The following is a 22,207-nucleotide window of genomic DNA, read 5'->3' on the forward strand; positions in this document are numbered from 1 at the left end:
CAGGACGCCCACTTGCCACAGGTAAAATCCCCATGGAGGTGGGTGCAGGCTCTTAAGTGCCCGTTAATTGGCAACTTAAGGGCCTTGATTGGCCTGGGACGGGTGGCCTGTTATTCACCCCGCACCCTCCCCCCACCCTATGTAAAGTGCGGCAGAAGCGCGAGTGGGTCGGGAAGGCCTCATAGAGCCTCCTGCTCCATTTTCCGTCAGCACCACCCCCGCACCCCACCCCCCCACACCATCCAGCTCACTGGGGTGGCGATAAATTCTGGCCATGCTTTATAATAAGAATATATATTACAATAAACCCTTCTCACTTGGAGTTACACATGCCAGGGGTAAATATGAGGGATATGTGTGGCGAGGTTGATGCCCATTGCAAAATAAACTGTCATTTCCCATCAATTTCCAATAAACATACCCACCCTGCTAAATGTCAGGTCAGGAGCACAGTTTCGTAAGCACTTTGCTGTAGGTCACAACATAATGACCAGAGATACAAACATTTTGAAAGCAAACAATTGCAAAGGAACCTTTGGGAGTAAAAATGAAAGCTGTATTGTGTTATCTACTCAATGACAGATCACATGGAGTTAGCAAACAACTCACCTGTGGAGCCAGATCTGGTGCAAAGTATAAAATCACTGTCACTTACCAGGTATGTAGCTGGTGGTGGATGTAGTTTTCGTTGGTATCACTGTTGTTGACGTGGTTTCTATAGAGCAGGAAAACATTTCAACCTGTTACTGCCGAACCTCAGCGTGCAGTGTATCAGATCTAAAAACTTAATTTTCTTTTGCATGAAGCCAAGCACGAAAATTGCAAAATTGAAATCTCTTCACTTCTATCTTCATCAACTTAATAAAATTATTTTAGTGGAGAGAGAATATATTTATTTAATGGCCCTTATATTCAGGGCATCATTTCCACAATATAAAAGTAACTAGAAATCTCACATAGATTTAATAGAGACCTTGCAAATATTAGTTTCCAATAGCCAGTTGAAAATTCTTACAATGGACAAATGCATATTGACCTGAGTTATCCAGATAAACAGTGATTCTGAAAATACTCAGGAAGGAATCTTGTCAATTATACGAGGAGAACACCTCTCAGGGCCATCCAGAGCTGACCGCAGCAGAGTATGCCGAGTGAGTTTTTGTTTATTCATTCGGGGGACATAGGTGTCGCAGGCGATGCCAGCAGTTATTGTCCATTCTTAATTGCCCTTGAGAAGGTGGTGGTGAGCTGCCTTCTTGAACTGCTGCAGTCCATGGGGTGTAGGTACATCAAGAGTGCTGTTAGGAAGGGAGTTCCAGGATTTTGACCCAGTGACAGTAAAGGAACGGCAATATAGTTCCAAGTCAGGATGGCGTGTGGCTTGGAGGGGAATGTGCAGGTGGTGGTGTTCCCATGTATTTGCTGCCCTTGCCCTTCTAGATGGTAGAGGTCGTGGGTTTGGAAGGTGCTGTTGAAGGAGCCTTGGTGAGTTTCTGCAGTGCCGCCTGTAGATGGTACACACTGCTGTCACTGTGCGTCGGTGGTGGAGGGAGTGAATGTTAGTGCAGAGGGTGCCAATCATGTGGAATGCTTTGTCCTGGATGGTGTCGAGCTTCTTGAGTGTAGTTGGAGCTGCACCTGTCCAGGCAAGTGGAGATTATTCCTTCAAACTCCTGACTTGTGCCTCTATATGGTGGACTGGTTGGGGAGTCAGCAGATGAGTTATGTTCAGCAATGATAATGCATTGAACGTCAAGGGGAGATGGTTAGATTCTCTCTTGTTTGAGGCGGTCATTGCCTGCCACTTGTGTGGCACGATTGTTACTTGCCACTTATCAGCCCAAGCCTAGATGTTGTCCAGGTCTTCCTGCAAATGGACAATGGCTGCTTCAGTATCTGAGTCATTGCGAATGGTGCTGAACCTTGAGCATATTGAGTGGGAGCTCCTGACGTTTACATACTCAGACTCATGCAATGCTGCTGTTTCTACTCAGTGGGAATAGAGATTAAACAGCTGACTAGACTGACCTATGTCTCAGTCGATTTCTTGAAATGTGTATGGGCAGCAGTCAATTATAATCGCCCAGGAGGAGGTGAACACATAGCAGCTATTCGACGTTTGATGGCTTTTCAAAGCAGACTTGAGAGATACTTTATCACACTCCAGTTACACAGTTTTACCACAATCGTGCAAAGAATATCAAGTCAGCACAACATTCGACAGCACAAATGATCTAGCATCAGGTTGTTTTTGATACTCGTATTCCACTCAGCATCAGCCGCCTAGAAAGGGAAGGAGTGGTGGTGGAAGGAAATGAAATTCTACAAAAGAACCTGCTGCCCAGCAGTTGCCAGCCTAGATTTTCTAGGGGGCATCAAAACAAAACTGGTGAGTCCGATACCTGAGCTCTGAACAGTGAGGAACAGTACAATAGGGTTTTCCAGTTGAATCTGTTTGATGGAGTGAGATGGATCGGCTGCATGACTTTCACTCACTTCTTGGCATTTTTTACAACCTCAATGTTGAGATTGTCTGACAAATATGTTTGATAACTGAAAATATATATAATACTAATAGATCATACACCTTTTTTGCTTGGAGTCCGGAGCACATATCAGGAGCGTGGGTGTGGAATTTAATGCACATCACAACATAAATCAATTGGCGTCAATTTGCTGATCCACATTCCCATTCTGCTAAATGCTGTGTCAGGAGTATTAATTCCTAACAGCTGCCCAATCCGTTACAACATAATGAGTAGAGATAGAAACATTTTAAAGGAAACAATTTGGAAGGAAAACTTGAGATAGACAAATGAAAGCCATATTTGTTACCGACTTAATGACAGACAACATGGATTTAGAAAACAATCCACTTGTCGAGTCAGATTTGGTGCAAGGTACAAAACCCCTGTCACTTACCAGGTATGTAGCTGGTGGTCGACGTAGTTGAGGTCGATGTCAGTATCGATGGTGTGGGTTCTATGGAAAATGAAAATATTTCACCCTCTTACACTGCACACTGAGGCTCGTCTGCATCAGTTTTAAAAATTTGCTATTCTGCTGCCTATAGCCAAGCATAAAAGTTGCAAAACCCAAATCCAGACACTTCTATCTTAGTCTATTCAATAAAGTTGTTTTAGTGGAGAGAGAATACAACATTTGATAGCCTTTACATTCAGGACACCATTTCCACAAGTATTAGAATTGCTGGAATTGTCAAATGGATTTGATTCTGCTGTCAAAGGAGTTCCTGAAATATTTCTTATCAATAGACAGTGGAAACGTCTTACCACAGACAGACTCATATTGACCTCCCCTGCCCAGATAAACAATGGCTCTGTAGATACTTGGGCAGCATCGTGACAATTATGCAGGACTCACTCCTCCCAAGTGCTCACCTGCCCAGAGTATTTAAAGTCAGTGAAAGATCCTCTCAGTTAAATATTGATGCTGGGAACCTGCACCACCATATTCAGACACATGCCATGTTGCTCTTTCTAATCAGTGGTGATAGAGATTAGATTGATGTCACACCGACCTTTGTATCAATCACTTTCTTGATATTGTACGGACTGCATATCGGCTTATAATGTGGAAGGTTGCTATGCCAGTCCGAAAGGTGGTGAAGGCATAAAGGTTGAGGTGAAGATTTAAATAATGGATGAAACTATGTTAGGCGAATAATTCAAAGATATATTAATCATCTTATCATTATCATCTTCACTAATTGTTGCATTAGCCCATTTACTTTATGTGGATTAATGATTTGATTAAAATAGCAGACAGCAAAACCTCTGGCAAATCTGTGCAGCTTTGCAAGCTTACTATTACTACTGACAGTAATTTCTAATCTTAGATCTAATTATTGCTTTTTTTGCTTGATATACTGATCATGTTGGATGTAGAACTTTCACTGAAATGGCACAGATTTGTTCGAAGAGCGTTTGCACTAAAAGACAATTTCCTTGCACATAAATGTCATATTTACCAGAAGTCATGGTTGTAGAAGTGGTTTCAGGCAGAGTGGTTGTTGTCCATTCTGTTATTATTTGCGGCTCACAGCAAACTCGAATTTGGTAGTCATAACAAAACTTCCTCTCCTGCACAGTATTTTCACTGAATATGCAGACAAGTCCTGTGTCTTTGTCACAGGTCACATTGTCTGTTGATTCACTTACTGGCCACTCAGGGTAATCAACAAATTGGCACTGAATTTTATTAATTGCATCGGAAGAGGAAGGACACAGTTCATTGCGCGTGGGATCCAATAATTCAGAATCGCCTGGGCTGATCAGAGAAGGTGTGTGTTCATTAAACCAACGAGACCATTCACCGTTACATTCATCCCCTGCAAAAGTAGTCTAGGCTTAATGAATCAGCCTTTAATCAAGTTAATTAACAAGAAATACAACGATTAAGATTGCAAGACAACTTTTCTAAATTGGTACCATTTCCTTTAGATTTGAGATGCTACATCACATCCTAGTCACACAATTTCATCACAACGGTGGAAAGAATATCAAATCAGCACAACATTTGACAGCATGACTCATCGAGCATCAGGTTGTTTTTTTCATACTAATATTATACTCAACATATGCAAGAGTGTGGGAATGTTCTTTAACTGCTTACAAGTGGGTTGATCTGGAAATGGAATATTACAAAAGAACCTACTGCCCAGAGTATGTCAGACTTGATTTTCTAGCGGGCATAAAAACGACAAGCAAATCTTTAACCTGCACTCAGAATGGTGAGAAATAGTCCAACAGGGCTTTGCAGCTGAACACTTATGATGGAGTCAGGTGCATCGTATGTGTGACTTTCATTTCTTGTTCCAATTTTCTATCCAAGTGTTGATATTGTGTGGCAAATGTGGGATAACTAAAAACATGGGGCTGGACTTAATGTTGGGTGGACGGGAGCTGGCGGGCCCCGGCGATGCAATGGTGGTGGTTTGCAGGGAAGGGTGGGTGTCTTGGGTCTTGGGGGTGGTTGGGGAAGAGGGGCGTCCCTGAGCCCGATTATCAGGGCCCACCCCCGGGGTGCTGTGTGGCCGCCAACCTTTTCCGGGGGGCCTTTCCCGGCTCCAGGACGCCCACTTGCCACAGGTAAAATCCCCATGGAGGTGGGTGCAGGCTCTTAAGTGCCCGTTAATTGGCAACTTAAGGGCCTTGATTGGCCTGGGACGGGTGGCCTGTTATTCACCCCGCACCCTCCCCCCACCCTATGTAAAGTGCGGCAGAAGCGCGAGTGGGTCGGGAAGGCCTCATAGAGCCTCCTGCTCCATTTTCCGTCAGCACCACCCCCGCACCCCACCCCCCCACACCATCCAGCTCACTGGGGTGGCGATAAATTCTGGCCATGCTTTATAATAAGAATATATATTACAATAAACCCTTCTCACTTGGAGTTACACATGCCAGGGGTAAATATGAGGGATATGTGTGGCGAGGTTGATGCCCATTGCAAAATAAACTGTCATTTCCCATCAATTTCCAATAAACATACCCACCCTGCTAAATGTCAGGTCAGGAGCACAGTTTCGTAAGCACTTTGCTGTAGGTCACAACATAATGACCAGAGATACAAACATTTTGAAAGCAAACAATTGCAAAGGAACCTTTGGGAGTAAAAATGAAAGCTGTATTGTGTTATCTACTCAATGACAGATCACATGGAGTTAGCAAACAACTCACCTGTGGAGCCAGATCTGGTGCAAAGTATAAAATCACTGTCACTTACCAGGTATGTAGCTGGTGGTGGATGTAGTTTTCGTTGGTATCACTGTTGTTGACGTGGTTTCTATAGAGCAGGAAAACATTTCAACCTGTTACTGCCGAACCTCAGCGTGCAGTGTATCAGATCTAAAAACTTAATTTTCTTTTGCATGAAGCCAAGCACGAAAATTGCAAAATTGAAATCTCTTCACTTCTATCTTCATCAACTTAATAAAATTATTTTAGTGGAGAGAGAATATATTTATTTAATGGCCCTTATATTCAGGGCATCATTTCCACAATATAAAAGTAACTAGAAATCTCACATAGATTTAATAGAGACCTTGCAAATATTAGTTTCCAATAGCCAGTTGAAAATTCTTACAATGGACAAATGCATATTGACCTGAGTTATCCAGATAAACAGTGATTCTGAAAATACTCAGGAAGGAATCTTGTCAATTATACGAGGAGAACACCTCTCAGGGCCATCCAGAGCTGACCGCAGCAGAGTATGCCGAGTGAGTTTTTGTTTATTCATTCGGGGGACATAGGTGTCGCAGGCGATGCCAGCAGTTATTGTCCATTCTTAATTGCCCTTGAGAAGGTGGTGGTGAGCTGCCTTCTTGAACTGCTGCAGTCCATGGGGTGTAGGTACATCAAGAGTGCTGTTAGGAAGGGAGTTCCAGGATTTTGACCCAGTGACAGTAAAGGAACGGCAATATAGTTCCAAGTCAGGATGGCGTGTGGCTTGGAGGGGAATGTGCAGGTGGTGGTGTTCCCATGTATTTGCTGCCCTTGCCCTTCTAGATGGTAGAGGTCGTGGGTTTGGAAGGTGCTGTTGAAGGAGCCTTGGTGAGTTTCTGCAGTGCCGCCTGTAGATGGTACACACTGCTGTCACTGTGCGTCGGTGGTGGAGGGAGTGAATGTTAGTGCAGAGGGTGCCAATCATGTGGAATGCTTTGTCCTGGATGGTGTCGAGCTTCTTGAGTGTAGTTGGAGCTGCACCTGTCCAGGCAAGTGGAGATTATTCCTTCAAACTCCTGACTTGTGCCTCTATATGGTGGACTGGTTGGGGAGTCAGCAGATGAGTTATGTTCAGCAATGATAATGCATTGAACGTCAAGGGGAGATGGTTAGATTCTCTCTTGTTTGAGGCGGTCATTGCCTGCCACTTGTGTGGCACGATTGTTACTTGCCACTTATCAGCCCAAGCCTAGATGTTGTCCAGGTCTTCCTGCAAATGGACAATGGCTGCTTCAGTATCTGAGTCATTGCGAATGGTGCTGAACCTTGAGCATATTGAGTGGGAGCTCCTGACGTTTACATACTCAGACTCATGCAATGCTGCTGTTTCTACTCAGTGGGAATAGAGATTAAACAGCTGACTAGACTGACCTATGTCTCAGTCGATTTCTTGAAATGTGTATGGGCAGCAGTCAATTATAATCGCCCAGGAGGAGGTGAACACATAGCAGCTATTCGACGTTTGATGGCTTTTCAAAGCAGACTTGAGAGATACTTTATCACACTCCAGTTACACAGTTTTACCACAATCGTGCAAAGAATATCAAGTCAGCACAACATTCGACAGCACAAATGATCTAGCATCAGGTTGTTTTTGATACTCGTATTCCACTCAGCATCAGCCGCCTAGAAAGGGAAGGAGTGGTGGTGGAAGGAAATGAAATTCTACAAAAGAACCTGCTGCCCAGCAGTTGCCAGCCTAGATTTTCTAGGGGGCATCAAAACAAAACTGGTGAGTCCGATACCTGAGCTCTGAACAGTGAGGAACAGTACAATAGGGTTTTCCAGTTGAATCTGTTTGATGGAGTGAGATGGATCGGCTGCATGACTTTCACTCACTTCTTGGCATTTTTTACAACCTCAATGTTGAGATTGTCTGACAAATATGTTTGATAACTGAAAATATATATAATACTAATAGATCATACACCTTTTTTGCTTGGAGTCCGGAGCACATATCAGGAGCGTGGGTGTGGAATTTAATGCACATCACAACATAAATCAATTGGCGTCAATTTGCTGATCCACATTCCCATTCTGCTAAATGCTGTGTCAGGAGTATTAATTCCTAACAGCTGCCCAATCCGTTACAACATAATGAGTAGAGATAGAAACATTTTAAAGGAAACAATTTGGAAGGAAAACTTGAGATAGACAAATGAAAGCCATATTTGTTACCGACTTAATGACAGACAACATGGATTTAGAAAACAATCCACTTGTCGAGTCAGATTTGGTGCAAGGTACAAAACCCCTGTCACTTACCAGGTATGTAGCTGGTGGTCGACGTAGTTGAGGTCGATGTCAGTATCGATGGTGTGGGTTCTATGGAAAATGAAAATATTTCACCCTCTTACACTGCACACTGAGGCTCGTCTGCATCAGTTTTAAAAATTTGCTATTCTGCTGCCTATAGCCAAGCATAAAAGTTGCAAAACCCAAATCCAGACACTTCTATCTTAGTCTATTCAATAAAGTTGTTTTAGTGGAGAGAGAATACAACATTTGATGGCCTTTACATTCAGGACACCATTTCCACAAGTATTAGAATTGCTGGAATTGTCAAATGGATTTGATTCTGCTGTCAAAGGAGTTCCTGAAATATTTCTTATCAATAGACAGTGGAAACGTCTTACCACAGACAGACTCATATTGACCTCCCCTGCCCAGATAAACAATGGCTCTGTAGATACTTGGGCAGCATCGTGACAATTATGCAGGACTCACTCCTCCCAAGTGCTCACCTGCCCAGAGTATTTAAAGTCAGTGAAAGATCCTCTCAGTTAAATATTGATGCTGGGAACCTGCACCACCATATTCAGACACATGCCATGTTGCTCTTTCTAATCAGTGGTGATAGAGATTAGATTGATGTCACACCGACCTTTGTATCAATCACTTTCTTGATATTGTACGGACTGCATATCGGCTTATAATGTGGAAGGTTGCTATGCCAGTCCGAAAGGTGGTGAAGGCATAAAGGTTGAGGTGAAGATTTAAATAATGGATGAAACTATGTTAGGCGAATAATTCAAAGATATATTAATCATCTTATCATTATCATCTTCACTAATTGTTGCATTAGCCCATTTACTTTATGTGGATTAATGATTTGATTAAAATAGCAGACAGCAAAACCTCTGGCAAATCTGTGCAGCTTTGCAAGCTTACTATTACCACTGACAGTAATTTCTAATCTTAGATCTAATTATTGCTTTTTTTGCTTGATATACTGATCATGTTGGATGTAGAACTTTCACTGAAATGGCACAGATTTGTTCGAAGAGCGTTTGCACTAAAAGACAATTTCCTTGCACATAAATGTCATATTTACCAGAAGTCATGGTTGTAGAAGTGGTTTCAGGCAGAGTGGTTGTTGTCCATTCTGTTATTATTTGCGGCTCACAGCAAACTCGAATTTGGTAGTCATAACAAAACTTCCTCTCCTGCACAGTATTTTCACTGAATATGCAGACAAGTCCTGTGTCTTTGTCACAGGTCACATTGTCTGTTGATTCACTTACTGGCCACTCAGGGTAATCAACAAATTGGCACTGAATTTTATTAATTGCATCGGAAGAGGAAGGACACAGTTCATTGCGTGTGGGATCCAATAATTCAGAATCGCCTGGGCTGATCAGAGAAGGTGTGTGTTCATTAAACCAACGAGACCATTCACCGTTACATTCATCCCCTGCAAAAGTAGTCTAGGCTTAATGAATCAGCTTTTAATCAAGTTAATTAACAAGAAATACAACGATTAAGATTGCAAGACAACTTTTCTAAATTGGTACCATTTCCTTTAGATTTGAGATGCTACATCACATCCTCGTCACACAATTTCACCACAATGGTGCAAAGAATATCAAGTCAGCACAACATTCGACAGCATCGTGTTGTTTTCTCATACTAGTATTCCACTCATCATTTGGAAGATTGAGGAGAGAATTTCAGCTGCCTACAAGAGCTGGGAAGGAGAAATAAAATTCAAAAAACCTTCTAGCCAGAGCCCAACCGATTTTCCAGTTGGCTCCTGTATCTGGGCTCAAACAGGTGAAAACAGTCCCACCGGGATTTGCAGCTGCACTTGTATGATGGAGTGAAATATATTGTCTGCATTGCTTTCTCTCATTCCTTCATATGGTTTGATTTCCTCAGTGTTGGCATCATGTGGCAAATATGTTTGATAGCAAATCGTGTTATTTAATAAGAATATATGTTGCAATATACTCTTCTCAATTCGTGTTTCACAAGTTAGGGGCAAATGTCAGGAATATGGGTGTGGAAATTAATGCTCATTCCAAAATAATCCATCAACTGGCATCAAGTTCTTGACATACATTCTTGTTCTGCTAAACATTATGCCAGGAGTACAATTTCCTAAATGCTACCAGGTACAACTTAATGATGAGAGGTACAAACATTTTCAAAGCAAACAATTAGAAAGGAATATTTCAGTGTACAAATGAAATCCAAATCTTGGTAACTACTCAATGACAGATGACTTGGAGTTCGAAAACAATTTACTTGTGGAGACAAACTTGGGACAATGTATGAAACCACTGTCACTTACCAGGAATGTACTTGGTGGTGGACATAGTTGATGGCGTTGTTTCTAGAAAGCAGGAAAACATTTCAACTTGTTACACTGCACACTGTGGCTTTTTTTGGATCAATTTTAAAAACTTATTTTTCTGCTGCATGTAATTGAGCACAAAAGTTGTGAAACTGAAATCTAGATACTTCTATCCTAGTCTACTCGATAAAATTATTTTATAATTTATTATTCTATAATATACAACTATTTAATGTCACTTGCACTCAGGACATTATTTCCACAGGCATAAGTGTTGCTGGAATTGCCACGAAGATTTGATTGTGCGATCAATGGAGTTCCTGAAAATATTAGTTATCCATGGCTCATAGAAACCTCTCACAACAGACAGATCGATATTAACTTCAGCTGTCCAGGTAAACAGTGGCTTATGTTATGAAGAAATCTGAGATTTTTAATAGTGGCACCCAATTTAGGAAGGGATGGTTTTTGTGTTCTTAAGTAGACTGATGCTCTTTGACCTTATTATTATTTATTGGCAAAAAAATTAAAAAGCAAAGAATAGAAGTTAGTCATTTAAGAACACAATTTATGCCTCCCTTGAATTGAAATCTGCTGTGAACGTATGGGATATCTTCATGATGGATCACGCTATAAGGAGCATTTTTAACAGGTAGGCTCGGTTACCTCCTACAAGATACTTTGGCAGTAATCCTGGTAATTATACCAGACTCATTCCTCCCAGGGCCCTACAGTGCTGACCTGACCATAGTACACAGTGTCAGTGGGAGGTCCTTCAGTTTAATATTTTGCTGGGAACCTGCACTACCATATGAAGACACATGCCACAATGTTATTTTTATTCAATATGAATATAGATTAAACTGTTGGCCATGTTGACTTCTGCACCAGTCACCAGAGTGGTGTATAATGTGGAAGACCCTATGCTAGTCTGGAAGGAAGTGAAGGTATATCAGCTATTCTAAGTTTGATGGCATTTCCATATAGACTTGTCAGATACTTTATCAGATTCTAGTTACACAATTCCAACACAATGGTACATAGAATATCAATCCAGCACAACATGTCACTGCATGACTGGTCCAGCATCAGGCTGTTTCTTTATATTAGTATTCCACTCATCATATCAAAGAGTAAGGGGTGGTTTTCAGCGAGCAACAAGAGCCAGGGCAGTGGTGCGAGGGGAGATGAAATTTTACAAAACAACACACTGCCCTGAGGCCGCCAGACTCGATTTTCTACTGAACTTGAAAACAAAAACTGGCAAGTCCTTTACTTGGTCTCAGATAATTGAGGAATAGTCCGAAAGAGTTCTGCAGCTGAACCCATATGATGGAGTGAGATGGATCAGCTGCATGACTTTCATTCCTTGATATGGTTTGAAATCCTTAGTGTTGACATCGTGTGAAAAATTTTAAAAAAGCAAGGAGCAGAAAACATTGGTGGGAGTTGTTTGTTAGCCTCCAACAGTAGTTCTAGTGTAGGGCAGAGTATAAATCAGGAACTTAGAGATGCTTGTAATAGGGATACTGCAGTAATTGGGGGACTTAAATCTTCTTGCAGATTGGGCGAACCAAACAGGCAACAATAGGGTGGAGGACAAGTTTTTGGGATACATAAAATAGTTTTCTAGATCAGTATGTTGAGGAACCAACTAGAACACAGGCTATTTTGGATCTAGTGTTGTACAATGAGAAAGGGTTAATTAATAACCCTGTAGTAAAGGGGCCTCGAGGAAGAATGACCATAACATGATAGAATTTTGTATTGAGTTTGAAAGTGATTTAGTTAAGTCCAAAACTAGGATCTTAAATCTAAATAAAGCAAATTAGGTAGCTGTGAGGGGTGAGTTGCCAAGGGTAGACTGGAAAACTACATTAAAAGATGTGAGGGTTGACAAGCAATGGATAGAATTTAAAGAATTAATACATCATTTGCAACAAATATACATTCCTTTAAGGCACAAAAAACCCAACAAAAAAGTAGTCTAACTGTGGCTAACAAGAGGGGTTAAAAATAGTATTAGATCAAAGGAAGAGTAGTAAGCCTTAGGATTGGGAGAATTTTAGAATTCAACAAAAGAGGGCCAAGAACTAGATAAGGAAAAAGAGAAACAACAACAACTCATATTTATATAGTGATTGTAATGTAATAAAATGTCCCAAAGCACTTTACAGGAGCATGATAAAACAAAATATGACACCAAGCTACAAAAAAGATATTAGGTCAGATGGCCAAAAACTTAGTCAGAGAGGTAGGTTTTATAGAATATCTTAAAGGAGGAAAGCAAGGTGGAGAGGTGTAGGGAGGGTATTCCAGAGCTTGGGGCTGCGGCAACTGAAGGCATGGCCACCAATGGTGGAGCAGTTAAAATCAGGGATGCACAACAGACCAGAATTAGAGGAGCGCAGATATCTTTGAAGGTTGTGAAGGCTGGAGGAGATTACAGAGATAGGGAGGGGCAAGGGCATGAAGCGATTGAAAACAAGAATGAGAATTTTAAAATCAGGACATTGCTTGATCGGGAGCCAATGTAGGTCAGCGAGCACAGGGGTGATAGGAGAACAGGACTTGGTGCAAGGTAAGACACAGGCAGCAGAGTTTTGGAGAATAGAATGTGGGAGACCAGCCAGCAGTGCATTGGAATAGTCAAGTCTGGAGGTAACAAAAGCATGAAAGAGGGTTTCAGCAGCAGATAAGCTGAGACAGGGGTGAAGTTGGGCAATGTTACAGAGGTGGAAATAGCTGGTCTTTGTGATAGCACGACTATGAAGTCAGAAGCTCATCTTGGGATCAAATGTAACACCAAGGTTGTGAACAGATTAGCTTAATCTCAGCCTGTTGCCAGGGAGAGCAATGGAATTGGAGGCTAGGGAACAGAATTTGGAGTGAGGACCGAAAGCAATGGCTTCAGTCTTCCCAATATTTAATTGGAAGAAATTTCTGCTAATCCAGTACTGGATGTCAGATAAGCAGTCCTATAATTTAGCAACAGTGGAGGAGTCGAGAGAAGTGGTGGTGAGGTAGAGTTGAGTGTCATCAGCATACATGTGAAAACTAATATCATGCTTTCAGATGATGTTGCCAAGGGGCAGCATGTAAATGAGAATGAGGAGGGAGCCAAAGATAGATCCTTGGGGGACACCAGAGGTTACGGTGCGGAAGCAGGACGAGAAGCCATCGCAAGTGATTCTCTGGCTACGATGCCAAAAGAGAATGTGAGACTAGACTAGCAAGAGACATAAAAAGAGTGTAAATGTTTCTATGGGTATGTAAACAGAAAGAGATTGATCCAAGTCAATGTGGGCCCATTAAAAGCAGTGACAGGAGAAATTATAATGGGAAATAAGGAAATGGCAGAGATATTAAACAAATACTTTGGTCAGAATTTTATGAGCTCTGTAGCGATGGCAAAGGAGACGGGTGCCCTGTAAATTGAAAGGGAAGGTGGGGGAGGAGTGCCCATTGTCTTCTCGTTGCCATGGAAATTAGTCCGGGGAGGAGAAGGCCGAGGATGACCTTCCCGCCCAGAGGTCAATTAAAGCCCTTAATTAGCCAATTAATGGCCACTTAAGAGCCTCTTTCTGCCTCTGCTGGCACTTTACCAATGGCAGGGGGGTGCCACTGCCACGTGAGGAGGCTGCCCAGTAACTCCAGGCAACCACGTCCTGCATGGTTAATCTGTGGCCCAAGGAGGGCCCCCAGTGGCAAAGGCCGCCCCCATGCCACCACCAACCTTCCTGCCCTCAACTACCCACCTTCCCACTGCTCACCAGGGCCTGCCGGACTGGCCTTGGCTGAGCTCCGGGGCTCCTGCGCTGCTCCTGGTCCTGGGCCTCCTGCAGTACCAGCGGTGGCCACTGCTCCCATTGGCGCTCTGATTGGCCAGCTACTGTTGAGGGAGTGGGATCCCCATCCCAGTAGGCAGTTAATTGGCTGCCCGCCTTGGAATTCAGCCCGGGTCCGAAACAGGGCCGTGGCCAGATCACCCTCCCCCACAACACCTCCGGTCCGTTGCTGGGACCGCTATCATTGGGATCAAATTTGTATTTGTCTTCATGGTAGAAGACACAAAAAGCATTCCTGAAACAATGGGGAACCAGGGGTGTAGCAAGAATGAGGAACTTCAAGAAATCAGTATAAGTAAAGAAATAGTACTGGAGAAATTCATGGGACTAAGTGATGACAAACCCCCAAACCTGATGGCGTGCATCATAGGTTTTTAAAAGTGGTAGTTGCAGAGGTAGTGAATGCATTGTTTTGATCTTCCAGAATTCCTTAGATCCTAGAACAGTTCCCAAAGTGTGAAGTTATCCACTTGATAGGGAAAATAAAAAAGCAGAATATTTTTAAATAGTGAGAAAATGCGAAATATTTATATTCAGAGGGACCTGGTTGTCCTTGTACATGAATCAAAGAAAGTTAACAAGCAGGTACAGCAAACATAACCTTACTACTTAAGAAAGGGAGAAGAGAGAAAATGGAGAACTATAGGTTAGTTAGCCTAACATCGATAGTAAGCTTATGCTGGAATCCATTATTAGGGACATGGTAATAGGGCAGTTAGAAAATCATAATGTAATTAAACAGAGTCAACAAGGATATTGAAAGGAAACTGTGTCTTTGAGTTTTTGAGAATGTAACTGGTGGAATCAATAAGGAGGAACCAGTGGATGTTTGGATGTTCAAAAAGCATTCGATAAGGTTCCAGACAAGAGGTTATTACATAAAATTAGGACTATGGGATTGAGGGAATATATTAGTAGTGATTTATGGACACAAAACAGAATATAGGATTAAACGGGATATTTTTGGCTAGGCAGGCTGTAACTAGTAGGGTACCGCAAGGATCTGTACTTAGATGAGGAGATTAAGTGTAGCATATTCAAGTCTGCTGATGATACCAAATTAGGTGAGAAGGTAGGCTGTGAGGAGAATGCAAAAAGGCTGCAGAGAGGTATAGACAGGTCCACTTGTCATTCTCAAAGACCTGTGTGTTGGTGCATGGTTTATCTAGATAGAGAAACAATACCTTCATTAGTAAAAAGGAAGGGATTAGTGAAAGTAAATATGTATCCTTTCGAAGCAGAGACAGGAGAAATTACAATGAGGAATAAGGAAATGGGAGAGACGTTAAAAAATATTTTTCAGGTCAGGCAGCAACTGTAAAGAGAGAAGCAGAGTTAAAGTTTCAGGTCTGTGACTATTCATCAGAATTGCAAAAGGTTAGAAAAGAATTAGGTTTTAAGCAAGTGAAGGAGGGGTGGCTTGGTGGGGAAGAGAACAAGAGGGAAGGTGTGTGATAGAACAGAGAGCAGGAGAGATTCAATAACAAAGCTGTCATGGGACAAAGGCAAAGAGTGTGTTAATGCTTGTGGTGAAAGACAAAGCATTAGTCCAGAGAGAGTGATAATGGCAGAATAATGAACAGCTCTGTCCACATGAAAAAACAGGCACACGGTTAAAAAAATAAAATAAAATAAAACAAAATAATTTTTAAAAAGTATTTTTAAAAAAGGTCAGTCATGCTCTGAAATTGCTGAACTCAAGGTTGAGTATGCAAGGATGTAGAGTGTCTCATCGAAAGATGAGACAGGTGCTGCTCCTCGAGCTTGTGTTGATGTTCACTGAAACACTGCAGCAGGCCAAAGACAGAAATGTGGGCATAAGAACTGAGGGCGGGGGGTGTGGGGTGTTGAAATGGCAAGCAACCGGAAGCTCAGGATCATGCTTTCGGACAGAGCTGAGGTGTTCTGCAAAGCGGTCACCTAATCTGCATTTGATCTCCCCAATGTAGATGCGACCACAGTGTGAGCAGCGAATACGGTATACTAAATTGAAGGAAGTAGTAAATCGCTGCTTCACCTGAAAGGAGTGTTTGGGGCCTTGAATGGTGAGGAGAGAGGAGGTAAAAGGGCAGGCATTACATCTCCTGCGATTGCATGGGAAGGTGCCGTGGGAAGGGAACGAGGTGTCGGGGGGTGATGGAGAAGTGGACCAGGGTGTCGCAGAGGGAATGATCCCTTCAGAATGCTGACAAGAAAGGGGAAGGGAAGATGTGTTTGGTGGTGGCATCACACTGGAGCTGGTGGAAATGGCGGAGGAGGATCCTTTGGATGTGGAGGCTGGTGGCGTGGAAAGTGAGGAAAAGGGGAACCCTGTCGTGGTTCTGGGAGGGAGGGGAAGGGGTGAGGGCAGGTGTGCCGGAAATAGGTCGTACACAGTTGAGGGCCCGTCAACCAGAGTGGGGCGGAATCCTCGGTTGAGGACAAAGAAAGACATGTCAGATGCGCTGTTGTGTAAGGTTGCAGGTCAGAACAGATACATTGGAGATGGAGAAACTGGGAGAATGGGATGGAGTGCTTACAGGAAACAGGGTGTGAGGAAGTGTTGGCTGTGTTAACAAAAAACTTTTTCTCTTCTTTTCAGGTGTTAAGGAATGCAAGCTCCAGCAGCTCATGAGTACCAATGCCTCGCCAGATCTTTCTTCCCCTTCACTTTCCTCTGACCCCATCCCTTCTCCTAATCTGACCCCTTGCCATGTATTCACAATACCCTCTGACCTTCCCATCTCTGATGCTGAAAGATCTGTACTTAAAAAAGGACTCAGTTTTATCCCCTTGCGCCCCTACCTCAATGAATTTCGGGCCGGCATGATGTTGAGCTCTTCTTCCGTCATCTTTGCCTCTGGGCTCACTTTTTGACCAGGAGTCCTCCCCCTGACAAGCGGACCCTTTCACCCGCCTCCAGTATTCTCCCTCCCTCTGGCCTGTTACCCACTCTTGATCTTTTCATTGAGAACTATTGGCATGACATGGGCCATCTTAATTTCTCCACTCCCCTTGCTCACGCTAACCTGTCTTCCTCTGAACTTGCTGCACTCCATTCTCTCAGGTCTAACCCCAACATTGTGATCAAACCTGCTGACAAGGGTGGTGCTGTTGTTGCTGTCTGGCGTACCAACCTCTACCTTGCAGAGGCTGAGCGCCAACTCTGGGCCTAACCGCCTCCTCTTCACTATGGACATCCAATCTCTACACCTCCATCCCCCACCAGGACAGTCTGAGGGCTCTCCGCTTCTTCCATGGACAAAGGCCCAACTAGTCCCCATCCACCACCACCCTCCTCCGCGTGGCTGAACTTGAACAACTTCTCGTTCAACTCCACTCACTTCTTTCAAATAAAAGGTATTTCTATTGGTACCCACATGGATCCTAGTTATGCCTGTCTACATCATAGGGTTTTAAAAGAAATGACTGCAGAGATGGTGGAGACATTACCAGCTTCCAGAATTCCCTAGACTCTAGAATGGGCCCCGTGAATTGGAAATTAGTAAATGTAACCCTGCTGTTCAAGAAAGGAGGGAGAGAGAAAACAGGGAACTATAAGTCAGTTAGTCTGACATCAGCAGTAGGGAAAATGCTAGAATCTAATTTTAAGGATGTGGTAACAGAACACTTGGAAAATCACAATATGATTAGGCAGAATCAACATGGCTTTATGAAATGGACATCATGTTTGACAAATCTATTCGAGTTTTTTGAGGGTATAGCTAGCAGGGTCAATAAGGATCAATCAGCGGATGTAGTATATTTGGATTTTCAGAAGGTATTTGATAAGGTGTCATACAGGAGGTTGTTACAGAAATTTAGGGCTCAGGGGATTGCATTAATATATTAGCTTGGATAGTGGATTGTGTTACGGCCAGGCAAGAATGGTGTCTAGGGTTCCCTTTCAGCCTTCACCCGGTCTTACTGTAACAGGATTTAATTTTAAACACACCGTGTTTTGAGCTCCCCCTTGGTGAATCCTTATTCACCGCTTTCCAATTATAAGGCAAAGAAATGAGCACAAACAAGCTTTCTTAGGTTTAAAGAAGAAAAGTGAAATTTATTAAAACTTAAACTCTAATTCAGTTAATACCTACTGATACACAACACGCCCATACTAGCATCCATTCACGATACACACATGCAGCTAGGGACAGAAAAGGGAAGAAAAAATAAAGTGGAGAGGGTTGAGACACTATCTGAAGAGTTTCTTGTTACTGTGCTTCGAGCTTACTGTAGAGTCCTTTTGTAGGTAGTTCTTGCTTGTAGGTAATTCCTGATTTTCATTGGGGCCCAGTATTCTTCTTAAACCTTGTTCACTGTAGGAGACTTTTCTCTCTTGGGGTTCCTGTGACTTCAGTGGATTCCAAAGCTGTTGAGAATGAGATGAGAGCAAACAGCAGAGATATGTTCTCAATCCAGGAGCCAGGAGCTTTCTGTCTTCAAAATATCTGTGGCCAATTTAAAACTCTCAGTTCAAAACACTGCAACAGCAGTTAGTCATGTGACTAAACTGGTCTGACCATGCCTTCTGTGTATTGGGAGCAGGGAATGAGTCTTCTGTTCCAACACTGTCCACCAGTATGCAAAAAATGTCTTTCCAGCTAGGGGCCTGGCAATCCCTTGTGCTGGCCCTCTTTGCTTCCCAGCAACAATTTGAAGTTTAATGTCTATGTGACGACATTAACGTGCCTCATTCTTGGCAGGTTTGGGCCTGCATGACAATTGGTTAACAAATAGAAAACAGAGTAGGAACAAATGGATGATTTTCGGGATGGCAGGGCATAAATAGTGCAGTGCCGCAAGCTTCAATGCTTTACAATCTATGTCAGTGACTTAGATGAGGAGACTGAGTGTAACATATCCAAGTTTGCTGGTGATACAAAATTAGATGGGAAGGTAAGCAATGAGGAGGATGGAAAGAGGCTGCAGAGGAATATAGACAGGTTGGGTGAGTGGGCTAGAACATAACAGATGGAATACAATGCGGCAAAGTATGAAGGTAACCACTTTGATAGGGAAAATAAAAAAACAGTATACTTTAAAATGGTGAGAAACTGGGAAATGTTTGTATTCAGAGGGACCTGGTTGTCAATATACATGAATCAAAGAAAGTTAACAAGTAGGTACAGCAAGCGATTAGGAAGGCAAATGGTATGTTAGCTTTTTCTAAAAAGGCATTGGAATATAAGAGAAAGAGGTCTTACTACAATTATTCAGGGCATTGGTAAGGCCACACCTGAGGACTGTGTGCAGTTTTGGTCTCTTGCCTAAGGAAGGACCTACTTGTTGTAGAGGGAGTGCAATGAAGGTTTAATAGAACTGGGTCCTGGGATGAAGGGATTGTCCTGTTAGGAGAGATTGAGTAGACGAGGCCTATGTTCCCTCGAGTTTAGAAGAATGAGAAGTGACCTAATTGAAACATATAATATTCTTTAGGGGCTTGACAGGGTAGATGCTAAGAAAATATTGACCCGAGCTGGAGAATCTAGAACATGGGGTCACAGTCTCAGAATAAGGTGTCAGCCATTTAGGACTGAGATGAGAAGATGTTTCTTCACTCTGAGGGTTATGAATCTTTGGAATTCTGTTCTCCAGGGAGCTGTGGGTGCTCAGTTTTTGAGTATATTCAAGACAGAGGTCGATAGATTTTTCGGGTACCAAGGAAATCAAGGGATATTGGGAAGGTGCAGTAGGTGGAGTTGAGGTAGAAGATCAACATGATCTTATTGAACGATAGAGCAGGCTCGAAGGGCCAAATGGCCTACCCAGCTCATACTTCTTATGTTCTTTTGTTCAAATATATTTGATAACTGAAAACATGTTATTTAATATGAAGACATATCATAATACAACCTTCTTGCTTGGAGCTTTCCATGCCGGGGTAAATATGAGGAATATAGTCCTGGAAGTTAATGCACATCGTAAAATGCTCCATCAACTGGTATCAAATTCCTGATTTGCATCCTGTTTCACTAAACGTTGTCAAGAGCACAATTTCCTAAAAGCTCGCTTATAATGTATAACATAATGACCATGAATACAAACATTTTCAAAGCAATTAGGAAAATTTGAGATTAAAAAGTGAAAGCTGTATTTTGTTACTTTCTCAATGACAGACCACATGGAGTTAGAAAATAATCCACTTGTGGAGGCAGAGTCGATGGAAGGTATAAAACCCCTATCACTTACCAGGTACGTAGCTGGTGGTAGACGGTGTTGTAGTCGGTATCACTGGTGGTGGTGTCATTTCTGTGGAGCAGGAAAACATTCCATCAGAAAGGTAACCTACGTGAAGCAGTAAGTGTTTTCGCTACACAGATGCTGCCTGACCCGCTGAGTATTGCCAGCATTCCCTATTTTGATGGAAGATTTATTTTCTGGCTTCATGCAGCCAACCCAAAAAATAGCAAATGTGAAATCTATTCCCTTTTATCTGAGTCTCCTCACTAAATTATTTCAGCAGGGAAAGAATACAACTGCTGACTAACCTTTACATTCTGGCCACCATTTCCTCAAATATAAGAGTTGCTGGGATTGCCAGGCAGTTTTGATCATGATGCTAACAGAGTTGCTGTAAATATTAGTGCTCAGTGTCCAGTGGAAACATCTTACAATAGATAGATCCATATTGACCTGATTTGCCCAAATAAACTATAGCTCTGAAAATTCTCAGGCAACAATCCTGGCCATCACGCCTTATCCTATATCGGAAAGAAGTACGATAATGATATATGTAAGATCAATGTGCTTCTTTCGTTGTGTACCAGTACAGCCCATCTATGAGGCCAAGGTAACAGAAATTTTCAATGTACCAAATCTCTATGCATCCAGCCCTGTCCCCTTCACATCACTGACATTGTGAGTGGCGTGTGAAGTCTTCCCTACTTACAAGGTCATTTGGCAACTCCCAGCACAGCCTTGTTTGTGGCCCTTCTGCCATTCTCACCAGACTTGTGACAGTAGTGCACCATTAGGGTGAAATTTCAGCCCCAGGATCTGATACAACCTAGGAAAGGACTGTCAATGACTATCTAATTACTGACGTTCGTAATCCTGAAAAAAACATCTTTACAATGCACCAACATAAATGGTCATTGGTTTTTGCCAAAAGTCAGCTGAATAACTTGAAATGTAGGGCTGAATTTTACCAGCCCCTCGACGTCGCGGGTGATGGCTTGGGGAGGCCCATAAAATACTTGTGGGAGAGCCCCGCCACAACCCACGACGACAAGAAGGCCCCGCCACATTTTACCGGTGGCAGCGAGGCCTTGGTGTGGCCCCCACCCCCGCCACTTTGCAGTGGGGCTTTCATTTACGTATTAAAATTATTTAAAGCAAAATGAAAATAAACTTACCTGGTCCTGCAGCTGTCCTACCCCGATTTTATGGCCGCCAGCCGCACCTCGCACACCTTTGAAACTCCATTCGGAGTTCCGAAGCGAGACACTGCTGGGGAGGCAGCAGGACTGAAATTATCAGGGCAGGGGGGTGCTGATGGGAAAAACACTTCTTACTGGCTGTGAGGATGGTTGGAAGCGGTTAGAGGGAAAATGTTAAGAGATTGAGGGGGAAAGTTCGGGTTGGGACTAAAATACATTTTCTGCATATAGGCCGATAAAAAAACCTTTTGGTGGGGGTTGGGAAAGGGCCTCCAGCTTTTAATTTTTTAAAGAAAATGAACAATAATATACCTTTAAAAATTAAAATTTTTGCTAAGGCTTGAAGCCCTTTAAAATGGTGCTGGCGCCTGCACGGTGACACCAGACGCCATTACTGGGGACGGAACAGCCGTCCCCCTCTACGTCATCAGGAACGGCCGTTCCGTCTCCTCCATTTAAATGAGCCCCCGAGATATTACGCGTGGGGGCTCAGCGTTGGCGGATGCGTGCAGGCATGTCACCGACATCAGAGTGCACTGCCGCGATTTGCGGCACACTCATAAATTTCAGCCCGTAAAATACTTACTGATAAATTGTGATTGAATAAATAACAGACTCAGATTAAAACTTTAAACTTGATAAGCAGTACCAGAGAGAGAAAAATGATTCCAG

General features: G+C 42.8%; 1 protein-coding gene across 3 annotated transcripts in view; it reads right to left on the reverse strand.

The window, feature by feature from the left end:
* The window catches only part of LOC137384717 (mucin-2-like), a 212,090-nt gene that overhangs the window by 115,245 nt on the left and 74,638 nt on the right, over positions 1-22,207 (reverse strand). For all 3 annotated transcript variants that reach the window (XM_068059034.1, XM_068059033.1, XM_068059032.1), the window contains exons 31-38: positions 20,346-20,405; positions 10,321-10,362; positions 9,082-9,441; positions 8,013-8,072; positions 5,746-5,805; positions 3,992-4,351; positions 2,923-2,982; positions 656-715 (exon numbers count right to left, since the gene is read on the reverse strand). In XM_068059034.1, the coding sequence (XP_067915135.1) occupies positions 656-715; positions 2,923-2,982; positions 3,992-4,351; positions 5,746-5,805; positions 8,013-8,072; positions 9,082-9,441; positions 10,321-10,362; positions 20,346-20,405 (1,062 nt within the window). The remainder of the gene's footprint in view (positions 1-655; positions 716-2,922; positions 2,983-3,991; positions 4,352-5,745; positions 5,806-8,012; positions 8,073-9,081; positions 9,442-10,320; positions 10,363-20,345; positions 20,406-22,207) is intronic.

Source organism: Heterodontus francisci, chromosome 27 (assembly GCF_036365525.1).
Source record: "Heterodontus francisci isolate sHetFra1 chromosome 27, sHetFra1.hap1, whole genome shotgun sequence".
Taxonomy (NCBI): Eukaryota; Metazoa; Chordata; class Chondrichthyes; order Heterodontiformes; family Heterodontidae; genus Heterodontus; species Heterodontus francisci.